This window comes from Dama dama, chromosome 18, assembly GCF_033118175.1.
Source record: "Dama dama isolate Ldn47 chromosome 18, ASM3311817v1, whole genome shotgun sequence".
NCBI classification, from domain to species: domain Eukaryota; kingdom Metazoa; phylum Chordata; class Mammalia; order Artiodactyla; family Cervidae; genus Dama; species Dama dama.
The window spans coordinates 21,772,089-21,794,234 of NC_083698.1; the positions used below are offsets into that span (position 1 = coordinate 21,772,089).

Consider the following 22,146-nt stretch of genomic DNA (forward strand, 5'->3'; position numbering starts at 1 on the left):
TCCAGGGGATCTTCCCAACCCAGGAATCAAACGGGGGTCACGTGCATTGCAGGTGGATTCTTCACCAGCTGAGCTACCAGGGAAGCCCCTATTTGTCCTTAAACAAGTAAAAGAGATCACCTGAAGTTCCCAACATCACTTTTTCTCTGATTTTTAACTCTTACATGAATTATTTAATAAATGCTATGAAAGAAATAAAAGACAATCTGCACGTCTTCTTTGGAGAAATGTCTGTTTAGGTCTTCTGCTCAGTTTTTGATTGGGTTGTCTGTTTTTCCGGTATTGCGCTGCATGAGCTGCTTGTATGTTTTGGAGATTAATCCTTTGTCAGTTGTTCCAATTACTGTTATTTTCCCTCATTCTGTCTTTTCAACCTGTTTGTAGTTTCCTTTGCTATGCAAAAGCTTTTCGGTTTAATTAGGTCTCACTTGTCTATTTTTGGTGTTATTTCCATTTCCTTAGGAGGTGGGTCATAGAGGATCTTGCTGTGATTTATGTCATAGAGTGTTCTGCCTACATTTTCCTATAAGAGTTTTATAGTTTCTGGTCTTATATTTAGGTCTTTCATCCATTTTGAGTTTATCTTTGTGTACGGTGTTAGGGGAAAAAAAAGAAATGAAAGAGTAACCTATACAGAATGTTTACTACATGTCAAAGTTAGTGCTTATCATCAAATTAAAGAGAGTTACCAGTCTATTTTTCAATTTAAGCTTGTTTTAGCAGCTCATCTGTAGAAAAAGCAATTGGAAGCAGTTAGTATAATTACATTTTATATATTCTAAATATTTACCTATTTTCAAATTTTTGTATATTTATTACAGAACATTAAGGGAGAAATGGATCATTTGTGACATGTTGACTGTGACAGATATCACCTAGTCATTTTAAGTAGTTAAATCATTAAGCTTGCAATTTAGAATAAGATGTGGCAGATGGTCCATTCTCAAATTCTAAATATTTTCACAGATATAAAACAGTGTGTTTTTTGGAAACGTTGAGATTTGTTCCTCAGTGCAATTACTAGAAACCTGCAAGGAGTTATTCAAATTGATTTGTTTAATTATGGCATAACTAATTAATCTCACAAGGAGCTATGCAAATATTTTCTCAAATTTTTGGACATGGTCCATTCTATGTGAGAGCAGTTCTCGGAGTATCAAGGGCATAAATACTGAGGCCACATGTTGAAATAAAAGTTACAAAGTATTTCAACAATAAGTAATACATAATCAAAATCAGGTTAATGACAGGATGATAGTAGGCATTTTATTCTTCCATCTCATGGTATGTTTTCAAAACTGTGTTCTCGCTACAAGTTTGATAAGAGAAGGAAGATGACTGAAAATGTGTTGATAGCAATAGGGTAGAAGTGAAGCAGAAACATTGGTAAACATGTTACATCCATTCCTTGCTAACTAATTGTCCTGGCATTTATGCAGTTGTGGGGGGTGGGGGACAACAGACTCCCTAACTCTACCACCAGGACAGCATTCTAGATCGCAACGAGGCTTGGTGGGGGAAGCAAATCACACGACTTGTCCTCCACTCACACCTTAGAAGGAAATCAATTGAACGATGGAAAAAGACATCAGAGTCACTGTGTTATACCTCCTAACTTTTTGGATGAGAAACACCGAGGCTCTGAGAAAATTGAGGTTCTAGGAATGGTTGGAATATCTCAGATATTCTTGGTTTTATCTTTTATATGTTCTCCAGAACTTTCATTTGAAAGCCTGTTCCTCCCTACAGTGTGACCAACAACCACTGCCTCAGAACATCAGTGGAACACCTGTCACAGACACAGGGCTAAGTATTTTACGTCTACTTTAGAATTTAACCCTTTCAACAACTAAGCTGAGGCAATACTCTCTTCATTGGATAGGTGAACAAACTGAGGCCGGGAGAGATGAAGCAACTAGTCGAAGACCTGCTTGTATGTGGCAGACATGGAATTTGAACTCGGTTCAGTTGGATTCCCAAGACTGTATTTTCTCTATTATACTTTCAAGGAGGTTTCTTTAATGGCAAAGGTTGAATTTGATTCTGGGAGGACAATTACAGCTTAAAATAGAAGGGTGTTTATCTTTGCTACTAATTATAACAGCATCAATATCCTTTCTAAAGACATTTAAAATATACATTAGGCAGCAGCACTACAAAATGTAGGTTCTGAATTCCCAGGTTTCTTATTAAGGGATTGAGGCAACTCACTTGTCTGAATATAAAGGGTAGGCACATTAGCATAAACCCAGTACAGAGTACTGAGTACAGAGCTAAGGTATACCCAGGGAGCTATAAAAAGTTAGCTCAGCCTTGGGCCAAGAATCATCTACTGACAGGAAATGTAAAAAGAGCATCTTACACTCACAGGACACAATAGACAAAAAACACACGGGGAGCAATAAGTACGCATGCCTCACACTGCTTTTTCCCTTAGGCTACCCTCAGCTTTCCACGTTGTTTATACTCTGCAACTGAAACGGCTTCCCTGCTAAACTGCACACAGAACAAAGACTGAACGAGGAAGAGAAAGCAAGCAGCTCACGAGGCTGACCCCATGCAGAGGCAGGCTCCTCTGCCAACAGCTTTCAGACAGCCTGGGGCGGGAAGGCAGCTTGTGTGGAATGGTGTGTTTGTGAACCAAAATACACAACAAATGCCCTTCAGAAGCTAGAGCCTGCTTCACAAAACAACTGTTTATTCTGAAGGGGTTGTTGTTGTTTAGTCACTAAATCACGTCAGACGCTTTCGCAACCCCATGAAATGTTGCCCGCAAGGCTCCTCTGTCCATGGGAGTTGCCGTCTAGTAACATGAACCTCGTGGAAACTGCCTTTGGGGGAGCTAGTAGGTTTCCTCAGAGGTCAGGTCTGAAAGGGGCTAGTAACAACTATCACCAGCAACGAATTTCCATTTCAGCTGTGTTGCAACCTAGGCGATTATAATAGGTAGGACCAGCGTCAAAGTCAGTCAAGTTCATTCTGATGTAATCAATCATACTGGGACATGTCAGGGATGAAACTACTGGGCATGCTGTCATTGAAACAACAGGGAAACTAGTGAATAAGAAGCAGTTAGTACATTTTTCTCCAAAACTCTAGATAGTATTTCTAATGAGTAGCCATATTTAAAAGCAACTGGACTACATGATGACCTTTTATCTAGCTTGTTTCACCTTTTCTATTTCATACTCAATGCTTCCATTTCATTTAGTTTATGTTTTCCAATTTCTCTATCTCTTCTTTTCTTGATGTTCTTTCTAAGCCTTTATCAAGCATAGAAAAAAGCCTTTGCTTTTGTGTATTATGTATAATATATATAATTTAGAAAACATGAATTTTTTCCTAGCTAAAATTTTTATTACATTTTGGTTCCATTTGTTTGACTTAGTATGAATAGAATGCTAGATTTCTAATTTAAAACAACAGATACACAACAAGCAAAAAAGGTTTAATGTATATCACAGGGAACTATAGTCAATATCTTGTAATAATCTATAGTGGTCATCATCTGAAATGTAATATATGTGCATATGTATAACTGAATTGTGTACCTGACACATTATAAGTCAACTACACTTCAATAAAATATATATATATATATTAATAAAAAAAGAAGCAGCTAATACATACCTAGTCGGTCCAAGGGAGACAATATGGTTTTAGACAGCTCATGCATTTTATTAATAGTAATATCACATGCACACATTCCTACTGGGATATAAACATCCATTCAGAGAACTCGACAATGTATTATAATTCTATGTATCCAACTTAACTATGGACCTAAAACCTGCTTTACAAAATGGACATGACTAGGAGAGAGTGGTTGAAAGCACAGATGGGTTTACTCTTTTTCCTAGGAGGGTGAAACTCAAGAGCTTTTCACTCATATTTTCCTCACATATGCTAGTAGCACTGTAGACCAATCAAAAGTTCTTATCAATTGCATTTAAATCCTATTGTTAAATCTCTCATCATAGATTAATAATTTAAGACTTTCATTAAATAAATCTTTTTACCAGAGCCTGATGATGTTTTGTTGAAATTAGAAAAAGTAAGCTCAAGAGTCTACAAAACTGAACGCTGCACTTTGGACCCTTTTTGATTCTATTGAGGTATAGTTTCTCTATTTGAGTCTTTAACTTGAACACAAATCAGTCACTTTTATCTTTATAAGTATTACAGTTAATCTTATATATGAATCTCACTGGTACAGAAGTATAGCTCAGAGACAAGGATGAGAAATTCATAGCTCACATCAGAATAAAGAAAGAAAAGACAGATTTTAATAGAAAAGAAAATGTCTTACTTGATTAAGAATGTCTTGTTTCTGTGAATGCAAGGAAAGAAAGAATACATGTGTTAATGTCAGATAATTTATACTCATCACCTCATATTGCTGATAAAGTCAAGTTTACAGATTGATCTGAAAACACACTTTAGATGCATGGGTCTCAAAATGGGGTTCCGAAATAGCTTCAGCATCAGCTGGGAAACTGATAAATTTTTGAACTCTGTTCCAGAAACTAAAGTGGAGAGGCAGCAAACTATTTTAAGAAGAACCCAGGTGATTCTGATGCCAGCTAAAACCTGAGACTCATTGAATAGATCAATCTTAGAATGTAATAAGCAAACAGTTCTAATTGACATAGGGTAAATATAATGAATAACACATACAATATAATGGAAGCCTTCCAGAGAAGAATATGAAAATATAATAGAATATATAAAGGTATATTTGATTATACTTATTCCCCACTTCTAATGATTCCTCCTGTTAGAATAACATGCCTAGCTTCTCTCCATCTCTTTAAAGGTAGATATTTAATTTCTCTCTATATATGCCACTACTTAATTTCTTCCCATTGTTTTAGAAGCCAACAAAACAGTTTGATATGGAATTTGAAATCCAGGGGAAAATATTTACATTTTCAATGACAAACTGATTCTCATATTACAAAATTCTACTACTCTCATGAATCTATTATATCTGCGATGTTCTGACTGGTTTACTATGAACCTTCTCACTAAGAATGGATGGCCATTACAATCTACCTATAATGATAGGCTTTACATTGCTCACATAAAATTAGGTGAAACTAATAGGCATCTCTTACCTTGCTGGGTATGAGTTAGTAATAATTGGGTGCAATGGAACAGGCCATGCTCATACATAAGTAATACCATTCAATGCGTATGAAAAATGTTTTCCTTCCCCTCGTCCTTCTCATATCCCTTGGTTTTCCCTCTCATTCTAATAGCCTCATCAATTAAGTAAACAGGAAATATCTTAAACTGGGATTACACAGATCTAGATTTTAATTATCGCTATTGTCACAAACCTAGATGGTACATCTTGGGAAAAGCATTTTACTTTTCTTAAAATCAGTTTCTTTATTTACAATCATATTTGGTTATCTCAAGACCTTCCTCAAGCTTTTATGCTTAAAACATCTTTAAAGCCATTGTTTAAACATATATTTTATGATTATATCATTTATTTCCTCATAGGAATTAAAAATAAATGATTCATCCATATATTACACTTAATATTCTCTGTTCACATAGACTAAAACAGGTCACATTTTCATTGGAATGTTTGTATATACAGTTTTTATAATTCAGTAGTTCAAGTAAGTGAAAACAAAAATAATACGTCTACCCTTTAAGGAGCTTTACTTTGTAAAGGAGAAAATTATTTGAGAGATATTTAGGTTGTAGTCTCTTTGAAGTAACACTTTCCATGGATGATGCAGACTATGTCTATTTTAGAAAACAAAGTATTAGTCATTTACTATAAAGCATGACTAGATTAATTGCTTTCCTAGTTTTTCTTGTATAGCTGAACATTAATTAGGTACTCAACTATGTCTACTCTGAGCTCAACTTGACCAATCAATAGAGAGTAATATTTTTACATGTGAGTTGACAGTATGAATTATTTCCTACTATTTAAGTAAACTTTTATAAACTTGATGAAGGTATGCACCAAACAGACTCTTTAGACTTTGAAATTTCAAATCTAAACATTGAAATTTCTAAATATTTCCTATTGATTTTTATAAAATACATACTAGTATTTAAAAGACTCATAAAAACTTTAAATTTTTCTCCTGAAGGGAAAATTCCCCTCCCATCAACTTTAAAATTTGAGAGAGGTTTTACTCAAATTAGAGATACTTTTGAGTCTTAATAAGATCTAACTTTTTGTTTTTCAACTGTTCATTATTTTAATAATGCATTTCAAGAGCAAATCTGTGCATTTATGGAGAGGTATTACATTATTGAGAAGGCTGACATCATACGTGTCTAATAACAAATCTAGTAATTACCTCAATAAATCCATTTATCAGTCAGATTAAGTCCTGAGCGTCCTTTAAATAAGAAATAATTGAAGCAAACAGTCTATTTGCAAACAAGCCCACATTCCACATGAATTTATAGATGACAACTATCTGCAGGGAGAAAAAACTGGTTTTCTCTCTGTACGTAAATAGGTACATGCAGGTTTTCAACTATGTTTGAGAATGTAAATAATTACTGAATTTTGGAGGTCTTATAACAATTCAATAAGCTGTCATTTTTACCTTTTCAACTCTGCTTTCTTTGTCTTTGAGATTTTCACTTCTACAAATTTATCTACCAACATTTTTTTTCTCTCTCTCTAAAGCATCTAGGAAAATAAAATCTGAGCAGAATGAGGGCAAATATGTGATTTTTTCCATATAGGCAAATAGAAGTGGCTTTAAGTTGTCTATTTTCTGCATCGTTTGTAGGCACTAAACATTAACTATATTTAAAAAAAAAACAAAATGAATCTCAGATTAAAAAGTTTTAAAAGATATAGTTATGTATTGGAATGCAGACAGCATAAAAATATAAAAGGAAAAAGAGTAATTATTGTAATAAAAATAGTAAGTATTGAAAATACTAAAATGAGGTCAGAATTTAAAGACTGCGTTTTGACTAAACCATTAGTTCTATAAATCCCAGAGAAGTAAAATATTAAGGATAGCCAAGAACTGTCATTTTGTAAACATTCAAAACCACAAAAACAATGATAACACAAACCAAATCACATTTTAATCAGCAAACAAAGCTGTCTAAATACCTAGATAATATATCCAGGTAAAAGAGTTCTGGGCAGTTTGTTTTAACTCCCATAAAACCCAACTATCACTTGGTAAAGCTACCAAAGAACTTACAGCAATGATGATCAAACATCTAATATGTAACATTTCTCAACTAACATAAAAGAAAAGGTTATTAACAAATAATTAGGAAGGGACAGGCATTCATTCAAGAAAGGAGTTTCAAAGCAATTAGACAATACATCAAGTTTTTATAGGGAAAGAATTTCAGGGACTCAAAAGCTTACTGGTACCAGACAAAAACAAGATAAGTAGAATAAATTCCTCTCTTTGTATCAAGGCTTGCTCTTTAAAGTAACAGATCACTTATATCCATCACAGAATTTTCCTTCAGTCAAGGTACCACTTCCAGCCCCAATGCCGAGTTAACATTAAGTAGGTCTTAGAGAGAGTGAGGCACACTTTCTCTCTTTTTCTACCTAAAAGTGTTTCCTGACTTTTAGGAAAAGAACCTAGCATATATTAGAGATAATCTATACACTTCCAAGCATACAATATAGAAATGCTATTTTCATTAGCAAAACATTTTGGGATGAAAATAAGCAGTATACCATTTAATGTATGTTCCAGAATAGCATCTCATTATGAATTTCATTTTGGATATGAATATACATTTCCAAGAACTCTTCGTTAAGAAATCCCTACTCCAAACATCTATATGAAACTTAAATAAAGAAAAAAAGGCTTTACCCCTTCAGGATTATACTTTGCAAGCACACCATTACCATGGAATTCTTCAAGAACATCTTTTAATTTCTTTGTAGAATCTATAAGAAATAGAAAACACATTGTTTATATCTGCTAGTACGCTTGCATAACCCAGTTCAGAAACAAAGACTTCTTAAAATATAAATAAATACCACCAGATAGTAAATTTTAAGATAAATATGCAAAACATTCTTTATCATTGTTGAAGGGATATATAATTGAAAAAGGCAATCACACACATACACACAAAGAAAGAAATGGGAATTTTTCTAGTGGTCCAGGGGTTTGGGCTCTGCGCTTTCACTGTTGTGCGCAGGTTCAATCCCCAGTCAGGGAACTAAAATCCAGTAAGTTGTGTGTGTGGCAAAAAATAAAATAAAATAAAAGAAACAGAAGAAAACATGTTCTGTCCAAGAATGGGGCCACTGTCTATTACTATATGAATTAATATGCAAATAATGAATCAGTAGCATGTTTTTCCCCTTTCTTTTCTTTATAACATTTAAGTGAATGACATAGTTTTAAAAAAACAGAAAACCTAGCTATTCTTTACCATACATAGTGCATTTTCCATATATCACTCCATTAACTAAAAATAGCCCTGCTGGATAGATAAGAAAAATAGGATCCATTCAGAGGCAAACTACACATCTTATTATTTTGCAAGAGAGAATTTTCTAAATATCCATAAGGCTCAAATTACTTTTTGTCAATTAAGAAAAGAGTTTAGATATGTTATCAAAAGTATTTTAAATTATGATTTTCCAAAATTTTTATACTTTTCAGGAGTTTCATCATATTAAGATGATAAAAAAAAGAATTGAATTAACACAGGAAATCATGTCATGAAGATCACAATTATGAGTTTAAAAATTATATATAAATGCAATAAAAATGTATGTAGTCAATCTGCTAACATAATGTTATCATGTCAAAATATAATTTTGATCAAGAAATCTCAGAATTACAATATATTTAAAGAAGAAAATTACACTACAAATATCATTGTCTTTTAAATATTCAATCAAGTTTAAATAACAATGATAAAATGAACTTGAAACTAAAATGTGGGAAATAAGCAGATTTTAAGTTTCCTATTAGGGGATAGGGAGTGGATACTATTTCCCAGCACTTGAATATAATCCTTCCTGCCTACCCTCAAAACTCAGTTATATTTGAATCACCATAAAACATTTTCCAATTCCCAAAAAAACTAATTTACAAATAAGCTTTTGAAAAACTCTTAGAAAATTCACTCTTAGATGCCCATTAAGTGCATCATGCCTATATTTCACAAATTACACTTTTATTTGGGGCTTCCCTGGTAGCTCAGACAGTAAAGCGTCTGCGTACAATGTGGGAGGCCCAGGTTCGATCCCAGGGTCAGGAAGATCCCCTGGAGAAGGAAATGGCGACCCACTCCAGTACTCTTGCCTGGAAAAATCCCATGGACCAAGGAGCCTGGTAGGCTACAGTTCATGGGGTCACAAAGAGTCAGACACGACTGAGCAACTTCACTTCACTTCACTTCACTTCACTTCATACTTTTATTTGGAATTTATAACTTTCTTCATATTGCAAAGAGTGTTTAGTTGTAAGTGTATGCGACTGTACATTTTTACTGTGATAAAATTCACAGAACATAAACTTACCACTTTAACCATTTTAAAGTATACAAGTCACTGTGGAGCAACCACCACTGTCTACTTCCAGAATATTTTCTTCATGTCAAAAAAGAAACCCATATTCTAGACATTTCATACAAAAGGAATCATATAAGGCATTGTCTTTGTGTTTGACTTCTTCCATTTAGCATAAAGGCTTTAAGGTTGATGTACATTGTAGCATGTGTCAGTACTTCATTCCTCTTTACAGCTAAAAATATTACATTTTATGAATATACCACAGTTTATTTTTTATTCATCAGCTAATACACATTTGAGTTTTTTCCATGAATAAAAATGCTACAAACATTCACATATACATGTTTTTATTCAAATATATGCTTCAGTTCTTTGCCTAAGAGGAGAATTGCTGGGTCATATGGTAATTCTATGTTTAACGTTTTGAGGAATTGCCGAACAGATTTTCACAGGGCTGTACTATTTTACACACCTACCAGCAACGAAAGAGGGTTCCAATTTTTCTGTATCTTTGTCAATCGTTGTTATTTTTTAGTTTTTTGACTGTAGTCATCCTATGGATAAAATGATTACGGTTTGTACTGGAGTAGTCATTTACTAAAGACTAATGATCTTCAGCATCTTTTCATGTGCTTATTGGCCATCTGAATATCTTCTTTGAAGAAATGTCTCTTCAAGACTTTGGGCCATTTATAAGTGGATTGTTTGTCTTTTGGCTGAGATTCTCTGGTTGTGAGTGTTTGTGTGTGTACCATAACGTGCTTAACATCTGTGCAGCTTTCTGTAAATAATTTTTTTCATTATATATTTTGCTAGCAATTTCCATACTGTGCTTCAGGTTAAATTGTTTTATTGTGTACCTTGTTAGATTGTAGGTGACCCTAGAGAAGAAAATGAACATTTTTATTTTTGCACAACATTCAATTTATTACAAAGCTGAGACAATAGAATTGCAATAAATATTTGGATTGAAATGATCAGAGCTATTCCTAAAATACAACAAACTACAGTAATTGCTTTGACATGCACCTTGGCAGAAACTTATACTATTTCAGAGACCAGGTGCAATATTAAAGAGAATAAAAAGCTGATTCTTTATTCTCAAATCCTTCTCTGTAGATAATAAGGCACTAGTCTAAGTTAGGACAAAACCTTTTACTTCCTCTTGCTTATAGATTTAGGTGTATAATTTCTATACCTACCTACAGAGACATACACATATACAGACATACACATATCCATATGTGTAAAAACTAGAAAAATCCTAATAGAATATATCCCAGTGGACTATTTTAACCACAGCTTGGCTCCATAATAAAATTGAAGGGAAAAAAGAAAAAGTTGGTTTTTGATACACAGGCCTTACAGAGAACTTTAGAGATACCACCTGAAGATGGGCTTTTCATTTTAAGCATGCATAGGAATGAAAAACACATTCAGTAATCATTTATAAATGCCCCAAGAGATGACAACAGCCTTCAGATTTGTTCTTGTCACTTTTTAACAGTTTTCTGGTCATAATTCACGTTGGAATAGTTTTAGAGGGAGACCACTAAGAATAAACTAATGAATTAAAAACCAAAATCTCTATTTCCATGACTGCATTTTCCATGATCTGAGGCTCAGTGATGATCAGGGTCTGGGACAATTTAAGAAGCTCTGATTCATATTCAGATGAATCACCATCAACAAAACTTGTACTCCTCTCCCAATTCTCAAGTTCCATTTTTAACGTCTTGACATCTGAAGTTTACCCACAATCTAATCCCCACTCCATAATCTAGTTTAGAACCTGCAGCCTTATCTTGCTCTTCTATTCATGTCCCAGGAACTCCTCTTGGGTCCAATCTTTCAAAGACTGAGGTCTTGACTTTCTAGCCAACCTTCTATAGGTGGAGATTTTGGTATGGAACATCAAAGCATTCCAGATGGCTTGCCTTGGCCTCATGCTTTTTACACAGAATCGCCTTATGTAAATTGTCTACACATCTGCTTGGATTTCCAAATTGTGCTAGACTGTGAAATACTTACTGCTGTGTGCCTTTATAGGAGAATTACATATTAACTTATTTTGTATATCAGTTGCTTTTATGGATTTCACACTATTGCCTATAATCATAAACATTGCTAACTTTTCACTTATATCAACTCTGAATCATGTCTGTCTAAAACAATACTGGGCAGGAATTCCCTAGTGGTCCAGTGGTTGGAACACTAGCTTAAACTGCAAGGAGCATGAGTTCTATACGTGGCCAGGGAACTAAGATCCCACAAGCCACATGGCACCTCCAGAAAACAAAAACAAACAAACAAAATAAATGGAGCAGCAAAGAGACGAAAGGCTGCCTAAGTATATTCACCCTACCCTCTAGCAGAAGACATACCAAAGAAGTGATGCCTAGATGAACAGATAGTAGCTGAGTGAAAGACATAATTTCAGTCGTAGTTCAGCTAATATTAGAGCTTCAAGTATGAGAGCACAGTGACAGATTCTGGGCTGAGAAATCTAGGCAGGAAGCCAAACAGGCAGGCAGCTGTGAACTGGGAGATCAATTCACAGTTAATACGGATTTGTAATGGGACAAAGGTCCAGCTTCCAAAGAGATTGACAACTGAAATATTGGGCAACCAGATTCAAACAGCTGGTTTAACCCTTGGAATAAGGAATCAGCATAGATGCTCAGCACAAAATACTAAGTATCTTACAAAGCCAAGGAGGATCGTGACTTGAGGCAATTCTGAAATACAGGACTAATTCCAGAGTCATCAAAGCTTGCCCTGACTACCAGGAAAGGAAACTTGGAGAAGAACACTGGATACCAATTGCTGCCTTTTGACTAGCATATCCATCCTACGAGGAAGTAGTTTAATGTTAATAACCACAACAAAGAGAATGGGTTCATTTTAGGTGGTCTTTTCCATCACTCCTAGCGTGATCTAAAAAGCAAGGTGGTACCAAGTCTAAAAGCAGGGGTAATTTTGTTCAGCAAATACCTTTGATGTATGCTTGAATGGAGGAAATCTACCTGGGAATTGATAGAGGAGATTTTGGCTTGTCTTTCTAGCACCTGCTCTAGTGCATGAGTTGTTCCAGAAGTCTTTTAAAGGGTTCAGTCTCTGTGAATCCTCTGAAGTTTGGCTGAGTCACAGAATATCTAATGCCATGAGAGCTAAACTAGTTACATTTTAGAAATGTACAGCTAGTAACATTCTGAATGTGTACATGATTTTCAAGGAAAATTTAAATCTTTTTACATAATTCTGACATAAAAATAAAGTGATCAGTATTTGGCAATGTTAAGAAAATAAAAGAATCAAACTAAAAGGTCCTATAAAACACAGCTGAAAAATAGAACATTTCATATCTCTTTAGGTATCTGTTGCATCTCAAATGAGCTTCCTTTGTGATTTCACTGCCTCTTTGCTTCCTTATTTCAAAAAAACTCAACGTGCATTTGTCAGATTAATTGCAAAGGTCCCATGGAGTCTTAGAAAGATTTAAAGGCAGATAAATTTGGATTTGAGTCTTGGCTCCAGAACTCTTGGCTGAATGTCCCTGGGTATATATATTTAACCTCTTTGTAGCTCAGTTTTCTAATACTTAAAATTGTAATAATGACACAGGCCTGGAAACACTGTGTATAGCAAAGTGTCAAGTATTCAATAAATTCCTCTTCCTTTCCTGTTCCATCCTAAACAGACTTCAAACATATCACCATATTTCAATGCTTCCTTTTGCCTTTGAACTGAAGTACAAGCTTCTCCTATTGGCATCACAGATGTGTCAAAATATGATCTACAGCTACCTACAAATAATTATTTTCTGTGCCTTCCCTGTCAACAATATACAGACACATAACTCCCAAGGCAACTCATGATTTCAGAGCCCCTCCTTTCTTCATGATGTTCTTTTTACCCCGCATCCCCTTCAATATCAGATGAAGTTCAAGGATAGTGTATCCCATATTTATCTGACACCTTGTCCGCAAAGCTCTCAGGGTCACCTTGAACTATAGCAGACAACAATTTGCCCTGTGTGGAACTCCTCATAATAATTCTCTTAAAATCTATACCTGCCTTATGCTCTGAATACTATGAACACTATGAATTAAAGTTTTTATGTGTAGAGTGTTTTGGAGATTGCAAAGTGCTTTATCTTAAATTATTTAAAACTCAAAATACCTTACTACTTAATCAAACTTTCTCCCCACATAACACATACAAAATCAAGGTTAAAGAAGCTATTATTATTCAAAGTCTCATAAATAAAAGAGATTAAAATAGTGATTCAAACTCTTTTATATAACATAAATCTGGTCTCTTTATGATAGAAAAAGAAGTAATAGAATTTTCCATTATAGCCAGGTCTTCTCCTTTGGAGTCCATGACATTTGTTAGTTCAGAAAATTATATTACTTATCTTTCTAGTACAAGAAAATAGTCTTTTTTTTTTACTGACTTAACAGACAAAGAATATATCATCTATGTATACAACAATTATAACAGGAGGGGCCAAGATAGTGGAGTAGAAACATTCTAAGTTTATCTCCTCCCATGGCACACCAAAATAACAACTCTTTACAGAGCAAACAGCAATGAGAACAACCTAAAGACTGCAGAAAAGATCTTATAAAACCATAGATATAAAGAAGCCACGAGACTATAGAAGGGACAGAAATGTGGTATGGTAAAGACCCACAAACTGGAAGGCACAACCTGGAAGACTTGCACTCGAGAGACAAGTCCCCAGAACATCTGGTGTTGAAGATGGGTGGGACTGGTAATCAAGAGAACGGAAGGATGGTAGGAAGCAGACACGCTCGCCTTAAAGGGCACACGCAAAGTCTTCACACGATCTGAGACCCAGAGCGAAGGAGTAATTTGAAAGGAACCTGGGTTGGACCCATCTACTGATCTTGGATCTAGGACCCAAAGGCAGCCTCTACCTGCCTTTTGGAAAGACAAGTCCCCAGTGTCTCTCCTGGGGACACGGGACAGTCCATAGTTTTACCATCCAAATAATAGTCATAGCTAATAAAAGAAGATAATCATATTCCACTGGTTAACAACATGACTACTCAACTTGTGAAATTCATTTGCACTTTTTATAAATAACAAGTTTTAAAGAACTTATAATAAATTAATAATCTTGTCCTTTATTTGCCAAACTGGACAATGCCATGGGTCCCTACTTCAGTGAGGACATGGGGTTTTCAGGGAAAAATAAAAGCTTTGATAACCTGAAAGAGGCTACCAATGCCTTTAATCTTCATGTTACATGGGACTATGGAAAAACCATCTTTTAGTTATCTCAACTCAGTGTTTTCAAAAGTTTCCTTCAAAATCTAGACTTATCAGAGGTTGTTCCCCTTATCATAAAGAAGATTTGTGGCTTAGAAATCTTCCCTGTGCCCAGTCAGAAGCATCTTTGCAGTGGCTGTTTTAACCCTGTAATAGTAGGGTTGCATAGCTGCAACTGTGTAAAGAGAGACACACTTTAGACATACTTTTCTAATATAGGTACTGAGTTAGCATTCATGTGTATAACATACTAGCACAGATATTTGTAATTTTGATGGGGTAATGTTCTAATAAGCCCAACATAAGCTACAAATACCATAACTTGAAAACATATTTAATACACCTAATATCTAAACAAACACCACAGCATGGCCTAGCCCAAAGGAAATGTGCTCAGAACATGTACATTAATGATTTTATGATTCAGCAAAATCATCCAATACAAAGCCAATTTTAAAATAAGGTGTGGAATGTGCATTCATATGCTATTCATGTCTGACTCTTTGAGGCCCCATGAACTGCAGCCCGGCAGGCTCCTCTGTCCATAGGATTTCCCAGAAAAGAATAACTGGAGTGGGTTGCCATTTCCTTCTCCAGGGAATCTTCATGACCCAGGGATGAAACCCGCGCCTCATGTGTCTCCTACATTGGCAGGTGAATTCTTTACCAATACCAATAGTGCCAACTGGAAGGTTAGGTGGATCTCATGTGGAATATCTCAAGCAATTTGTTGAATACTGTTACTGTGGTTCAGTTGCTCAGTCGTGTCTGACTTTGCAACCCCATGAACTATAGCACACCAGGCTTCCCTGTCCTTCACTGTCTCCCAGAGTTTGCTCAAACTCATAAACATTGAGTCAATGATGCCATCCAATCATCTCATCCTCTGTCATCCCCTTCTCCTCCTGCCCTCCATCTTTCCCAGTAACAGGGTCTTTTCCAACGAATCGGCTCTTCACATCAAGTGGTCAAAGCACTGGAGTTTTACCTTCAGCATCAGTCCTTCCAATGAATACTGTACCGAAAGTGAAAAACCGAACAATTATATGGGTAGATAATGGTGATAAGTATGTGGGTTGTTAACCCTTGCAATCCTGCAACTGACTGGGAGCGGCAGCTCACTATTACTGCCCAGCATCATGAGTGAGTAACGTGCTGCATGTGACTAGCCTGGGAAAAGATCACAATCCAAAATTCAAAGTAGGATTTCTATTGAGTATATATTTCTTTTGAACCACCATAAAATCAAAAAAGCAATAAGTTAATTCACCATAAATTGAGGACTATCTGTAAATGGTACAAAATTACATGTGATAATTAACATTTCCCTTAGCAACATATGGTATTTAAAATTAGCAAAAGAATCAGACATCCTGGAGTGTGAAGTCAAGTGGCCCTATGAAGCATTACTATGAACAAACCTAGTGGAGGTGATGGAACTCCAGCTGAACTATTTCAAATTGTCAAAGATGATGCTGTTAAAGTGCTGCACTCAATATGGCAACAAATTTAGAAAAGTCAGCCAGGGCCACAGGACTGGAAAAGGTCAGTTTTCATTCCACTCACAAAGAAATGCAATGCCAAAGAAGGCTCAAACTACCATACAATTGTGCTCTTTTCATATGCTAAGAATGTAATGCTCAAAATTCTTCAAACTAGCCTTCAACAGTACATGAACCAAGAACTTCCAGATGTACAAGCTGGATTTAGAAAAGGCAGAGGAACCAGAAATCAAATTGCCAATATCTGCTGGATCAGAGTAAAAGCAGGAGAATTTCAGAAACACCTACTTCAACTTCATTAACAACGCTAAGCCCTTGATTGTATGGATCATGACAAACTGGAAAAGTCTTAAAGAGATGAGAATACCAGACTACCTTACCTGCCTCCTAAGAAAACTATATGCAGGTCAAGAAGTGAAAGTTACAACCTGACATAGAACAACAGACTGGTTCAAAACTGGGAAAGGAGTACATCAAGGCTGTATATTGTCCCTCTGCTTATTTAACTTATACACAGAGTACATCATGAGAAATGCCAGGCTCGATGAAGCACAAGCTGGAATCAAGATAGCTGGGAGAAATATCAATAACCTCAGATATGCAGATGACACCACTCTTATGGCAGAAAGTGAAGTGGAACTAAAGAGTCTCTTGTTGAAGGTGAAAAAGGAGAGTGAAACAGCTGGCTTAAAACTCAACATTCAAAAAACTAAGATCATCGCATTCAGTCCCATCACTTCATGCCAAATAGATGGAGAAAAAATGGAAAGAGTGGCAGATTTTATTTTTGGGGTCTCTGAAATCACTGCTAGACAGTGATTGCTAGACTGTAGACAGTGACTACAGCCATGAAATTAAAAGACACTTGCTCCTTGAAAGAGAAGTTATGACAAACCTAGATAGATCACTAAAAAACAGACATCACTTTGCTGATGAAGGTCCATATAGTCAAAAGCGATGGTTTTTCCAGTGGTCATGTACAGATTTGAGAGTTGGACCATAAAGAAGGTTCAGTGAGGAAGAATTGATGCTTATGAGCTGTGGTACTGGAAAAGCAAGGAGATCAAACCAGTCAATCCTGAAGGAAATCAACCCTGAATATTCATTGAAAGGACTGATGCTGAAGCTGAAGCTCCAATCCTTTGGCCACCCGATGTAAAGAGCCAGATCACTGGAAAAGACTCTGAAACTGGGAAAGATTGAAGGCAGGTGGAAAAGGGGGCAACAGAGGATGAGATGGTTGGATGGCACCACCAACTCAATGGATATGAGTTTGAGCCAACTTCGGGAGACAGAGAAAGACAGGGAAGCCTGGTGTGCTGCAGTCCAAGGGGTCCAAAAGAGTAGGGCACAACTTAGCAACTGAACATCAATAAAAAGTTTTATCTTTCTCCAACCAAAACAGTTTTGTGTCTAATCCAGTAGTACTCAAACCTAGATCCAACTTACAATCACCTGTGTAACTTTTAAAATATACTGATGCCTGGGCCCAAAACATTGTGATAAACAGTACATTGGTCTGGGATGGATCTCAAAGACCGGGATTTTTAAAAAAGATTCTCATATGATTCTCATATTCAGCTAAGGTTGAATTAACCACAGATCTGATTCTCTAAAAGATACACCAAGAAACTGAGAATTAATCAGCAATTAGTCCCTGCTGAATTTTCCTATGCATGTGTGTGTGTGTAGTCTGGTTATTGCTCAATTAGATTCAATCCACGAAATAAAATCGTATTAGAACATTTTATTTAAAAATTTATGAACTCTCACTCCAGTCACAATGGCCAAAAATGGTATTTTGAAAATCCAGAAATTGATATTGCTTTTAAAGCAATTCCTCAGGTGATACAGAAGATGCTCTACTTAAGCGCTATTCAGTAGCAGAAAAGAAACACCTATGGCAATATAAAATAAGATATTTGGAGAACTAGTCATCAGGAGACAGAAGTTCACATCTCTTTTAATGAAAATTACAGTAAAAGCACCAAGAGACTGAAAAAAAAGTGTAACTTGTTAAAAGTAAAGAGTCCAGTGTAGCACTAGTGGAAACCTATACTTGTGTATTTTAAAAGAACATCCTGAGAAGAATATTCTGGTATACAACTACATAGAGAAGAGATATGAGCTGTTACAGTGCATGTTTCTTCTCCACATATTCTTGAAAATTTCTCGGGATTACTATTAACTTATAAGGCAATGGCCATAATATCATAGAGAAAAGGCTACAGGCACTGCAATAGCTATGGCCATTTTCCCAGAAAGACAAATATTTAATACCCGAATAACTGCTGATTTGAGACTGTGAAGAAAATTTCCTTTCTCCTTTTAATATTTATTATTTGCTGATAACGCTCTTAAACAACTAATCCTGAAAACACTTTTATGCATTTGCTCTTATTTCTTCCCTTCTTCATCTACCTATACTCAACTTCTTGATGTGTGCCTCTGCTGCAATGTCTTAGACAACAAGATATTCGTAGGAGAGAATCTTGGATAAATAAAATATCTGAGAATTTTGTTGACAAACTGAAGGCATCTGGATACTGGCCTAAAAGCCTGTGAAATAACATATATTGTATACACACTGTGTTGAATGAGAATTTCATTAGGGAAATATATACTTTTATTTGAGCCACTCATCTATACAGTATCACAAAATTGATAAGGAAAACAATTTTAATTAAGAATTTTAACTGATGGCTGAATTGACTGGCCAGATTCAGTGTTGTGCTTGCAAATGTTTAACAATTACTGAGGATATAGAGTGCTGACTTGACGTGTTTGCTGATTTAGCTCTTATAAATATCCCCATCATGGCCACTTCAAGCCTTCGACAAGACATCATGAATGTGGAGCTGGGAAGAAATGATAACACTGGACTTAATGATAACACAGTATTTAATGAACTAATAAACACAAAAGGTTTATATAAAATATACTTCAGGGAGAAAGAACAGGTTTTTCATAACAAACAGAGATAAAGACAAAAACAAAAGCCCCCGCTTTAAGTGTGTAATTATTCTTTCAAATATTTTTGTCTAGAACAAGTATTATTCTAAGTCCCTGGAATGTATCATTGCACAAAACCAAAAATATTCCGGCTCATCAGGTTTATAGTCTAGTACAAGAAGATAGAAGATAAACATTAATACACAAGTACAGTATATTAAAAGATTTCATCTACTATGGAGAAATATTATAAGGTAAGAAGGATTATCAGCTTGCAGAACAGTTTATGGTTTAAAATAAAAAGATTAGAGCAGACCATTGTGAAAAAGCAAGATCTGGGCAAAACCCCATCTAATTTATATTTTAAAAGAAGCACTCTGTTCATTTAAAACTGATGAATAAGTTTTGTGGATAAAACCAACATTTACCTTCTGGTTTTGAGAGAATTTTATAAACTGTAGTTACATAAGAAGTAACCATCTGCACCTGGTACATGGAGCCTCCTGTATATATATTTTGGTAAGTTTCTGTGAATCTATCATTATTTCGAAATATTTTTTAAAGAGCACTATATTGTATTGAAAACAGACTGTAGAAAAGAAGGATAAAATCAGGGAAATAATTATGGAAGTATTATATTAATTCAGTCTAGAGAGATGCTGACTTTGCATGAAAGTATTAGTGTTGGAGTAGATATTTTGAAAGCAGAGTCAAAAGGATTTTCTGATGGATTGGATATGGGCTGTGAAACTGAAGAATCAACAAGGATCCCTAAATTTTGTTGATATGTTTGAAGAATTAGAAGGATGATGTTGCCATAAAGGGGAGTGGGGAACACCACAGAAGGAGCATTGGGAAGCAGAGTTCTCAACTTTAGTTTTAGGCAGTTTATAGTTGAGAAATCTACTAAACATCCAAATGTAGCCATCAAGGAAGCAATAAAAACTAAGTGTGGACTTCAGAAGAAGGTCTGAGCTAAAAAACTAACTTTGAGTGTGATTTGTATAAGTGACATTTAAATGCAGAACTGAATGACACGTGGAGAGTGAATGTAGAAAAGATACCAAGGACTGAGACCACAAACAGTCCAAGGCTCAGATGTCAGGAAAAAAGGGGAATATGCAAGGAGATTAAGAATGAATACTGAGTGAAATACCTCAGAAACGCAGATGATACCATCCTTATGACAGAAAGTGAGAAGGAACTAAACAGCCTCATGATGAAAGTGAAAGAGGAGAGTGAAAAAGCTGGCTTAAAACTCAACATTCGAAAAACTAAGATCATGGCATCCAGTTCCCTTACTTCATTGCAAATCGATGGGAAAAGAGTGGAAACAGTGAGAGGCTTTATTTTGGGGGGCTCCAAAATCACTGCAGATGGTGACTGCAGCCATGAAATTAAAGGAAGCTTGCTCCTTCGAAAAAAAGCTATGACCAGCCTAGACAGCATATTAAAAAGCAGAGACATTACTTTGCTGACAAAAGTCCATGTAGTCAAAGCTATGGTTTTTCCAGTAGTCACGTATGGATGTGAGAGCTGGACCATAATGAAAGCTGAGTGCCGAAGAATTGATGCTTTTGAACTGTGGTGTTGGAGAAGACTCTTTGAGAGCCCCTTGGACTGCAAGGAGATCCAACCAGTCAATCCTAAAGGAAATCAGTCCTGAATATACACTGGAAGGACTGATGCTGAAGCTGAAACTCCAATATTTTGGCCACCTCATGCGAAGAACTGACTCTTTTGAAAAGACCCTGATGCTGGGAAGGATTGAGGGCAAGAGGAGAAGGGGATGACAGAGGATGAGATGGTTGGATGGCATCACCGATTCAATGGACATGAGTTTGAGTAAGCTCCGGGAGTTGGTAATGGACAGGGAAGCCTGGCGTGCTGCAGTCCATGTGGTCGCAAAGAGTCAGACACAACTGAGCGACTGAACTGAACTGAACTGAGTGAAATAACAAGAACACCAGGAGAAGCAAAGAGGCATGAAAGCAAAGTGTTATTTAATGTAAAGTAAGATGAAGAGCAGACTGGATTTAGCAAGAACGTCATTCATGTTTTGTCAATAACGGTTTCAGTTTAGAGGTTGAGAAAAAAGTCCAATCAGAGTGAATTAAGAGAAAGTAAGATGAGGAAGGGTGCAGCAACAGAGGCAGCTCATCAAAAAGATCGCTCCAACTGGAAGCAACGAATTTGGGCAGTAGCTAGCTAGACTGCAGAAAGTGAACTCAAGATGGTTTTTAAGAGGAGAAAAAAGAAAACAGCATGCTAATAGAAAGGATCCAGTAGATGGGAAATTGTTGAAAATGAAGGGGGGAAAAAGAGAAACACCACTAAAATAATGGAAAAGAAATTATGCAATCTCATTCACAGCAGGAAGTCAGAAGGCCTGGGTTAGGGTAGGGATTTGGACAGTTTACCTAAGGGAGATGGGAGAATATATGAGTTCATGTGCTGGGGGAACTAGGTGTCCAGCTGGTATCTTTAAAGCTCTCTTCCGATTAGAGTAAGTCCTCTACATACAAACCTCCAAGTTGTGAACTTTCAAAAACATGAATGTGCCCTTGAAGGCCAGTTGTTGTACTATACCACTGTATAGTACAAGGCACTGAACTGTGAAATTAAAAATATTTTCCTTGCTTTTTTATACATCATTTGTGTGAAAGGTATTATAAACCTATTACAGTACAGTACTATATAGCCAACTGTGTTAGTAAGGTACCTAGGCTTACTCTGTTGGTTGATGTTCATTTGCTCAGTTGTGTCCAACTCTTTGTGACTCCATGGACTGCAGCACACCAGGCTTCTCTGTCCTTCACTATCTCCTTGGAGTTTGCTCACACTCATGTCCATTGAGTCATTGATGCCAACCACCCATCTTATCCTCTG

General features: G+C 35.9%; 1 protein-coding gene across 1 annotated transcript in view; it reads right to left on the reverse strand.

The window, feature by feature from the left end:
- Nucleotides 1–22,146, reverse strand: part of DGKB (diacylglycerol kinase beta) — an 820,417-nt gene that overhangs the window by 647,507 nt on the left and 150,764 nt on the right. Inside the window, exons 3-4 of the mRNA XM_061165003.1 lie at nt 7,842–7,918; nt 4,310–4,330 (exon numbers count right to left, since the gene is read on the reverse strand). Of these exons, the coding sequence (XP_061020986.1) occupies nt 4,310–4,330; nt 7,842–7,918 (98 nt within the window). The remainder of the gene's footprint in view (nt 1–4,309; nt 4,331–7,841; nt 7,919–22,146) is intronic.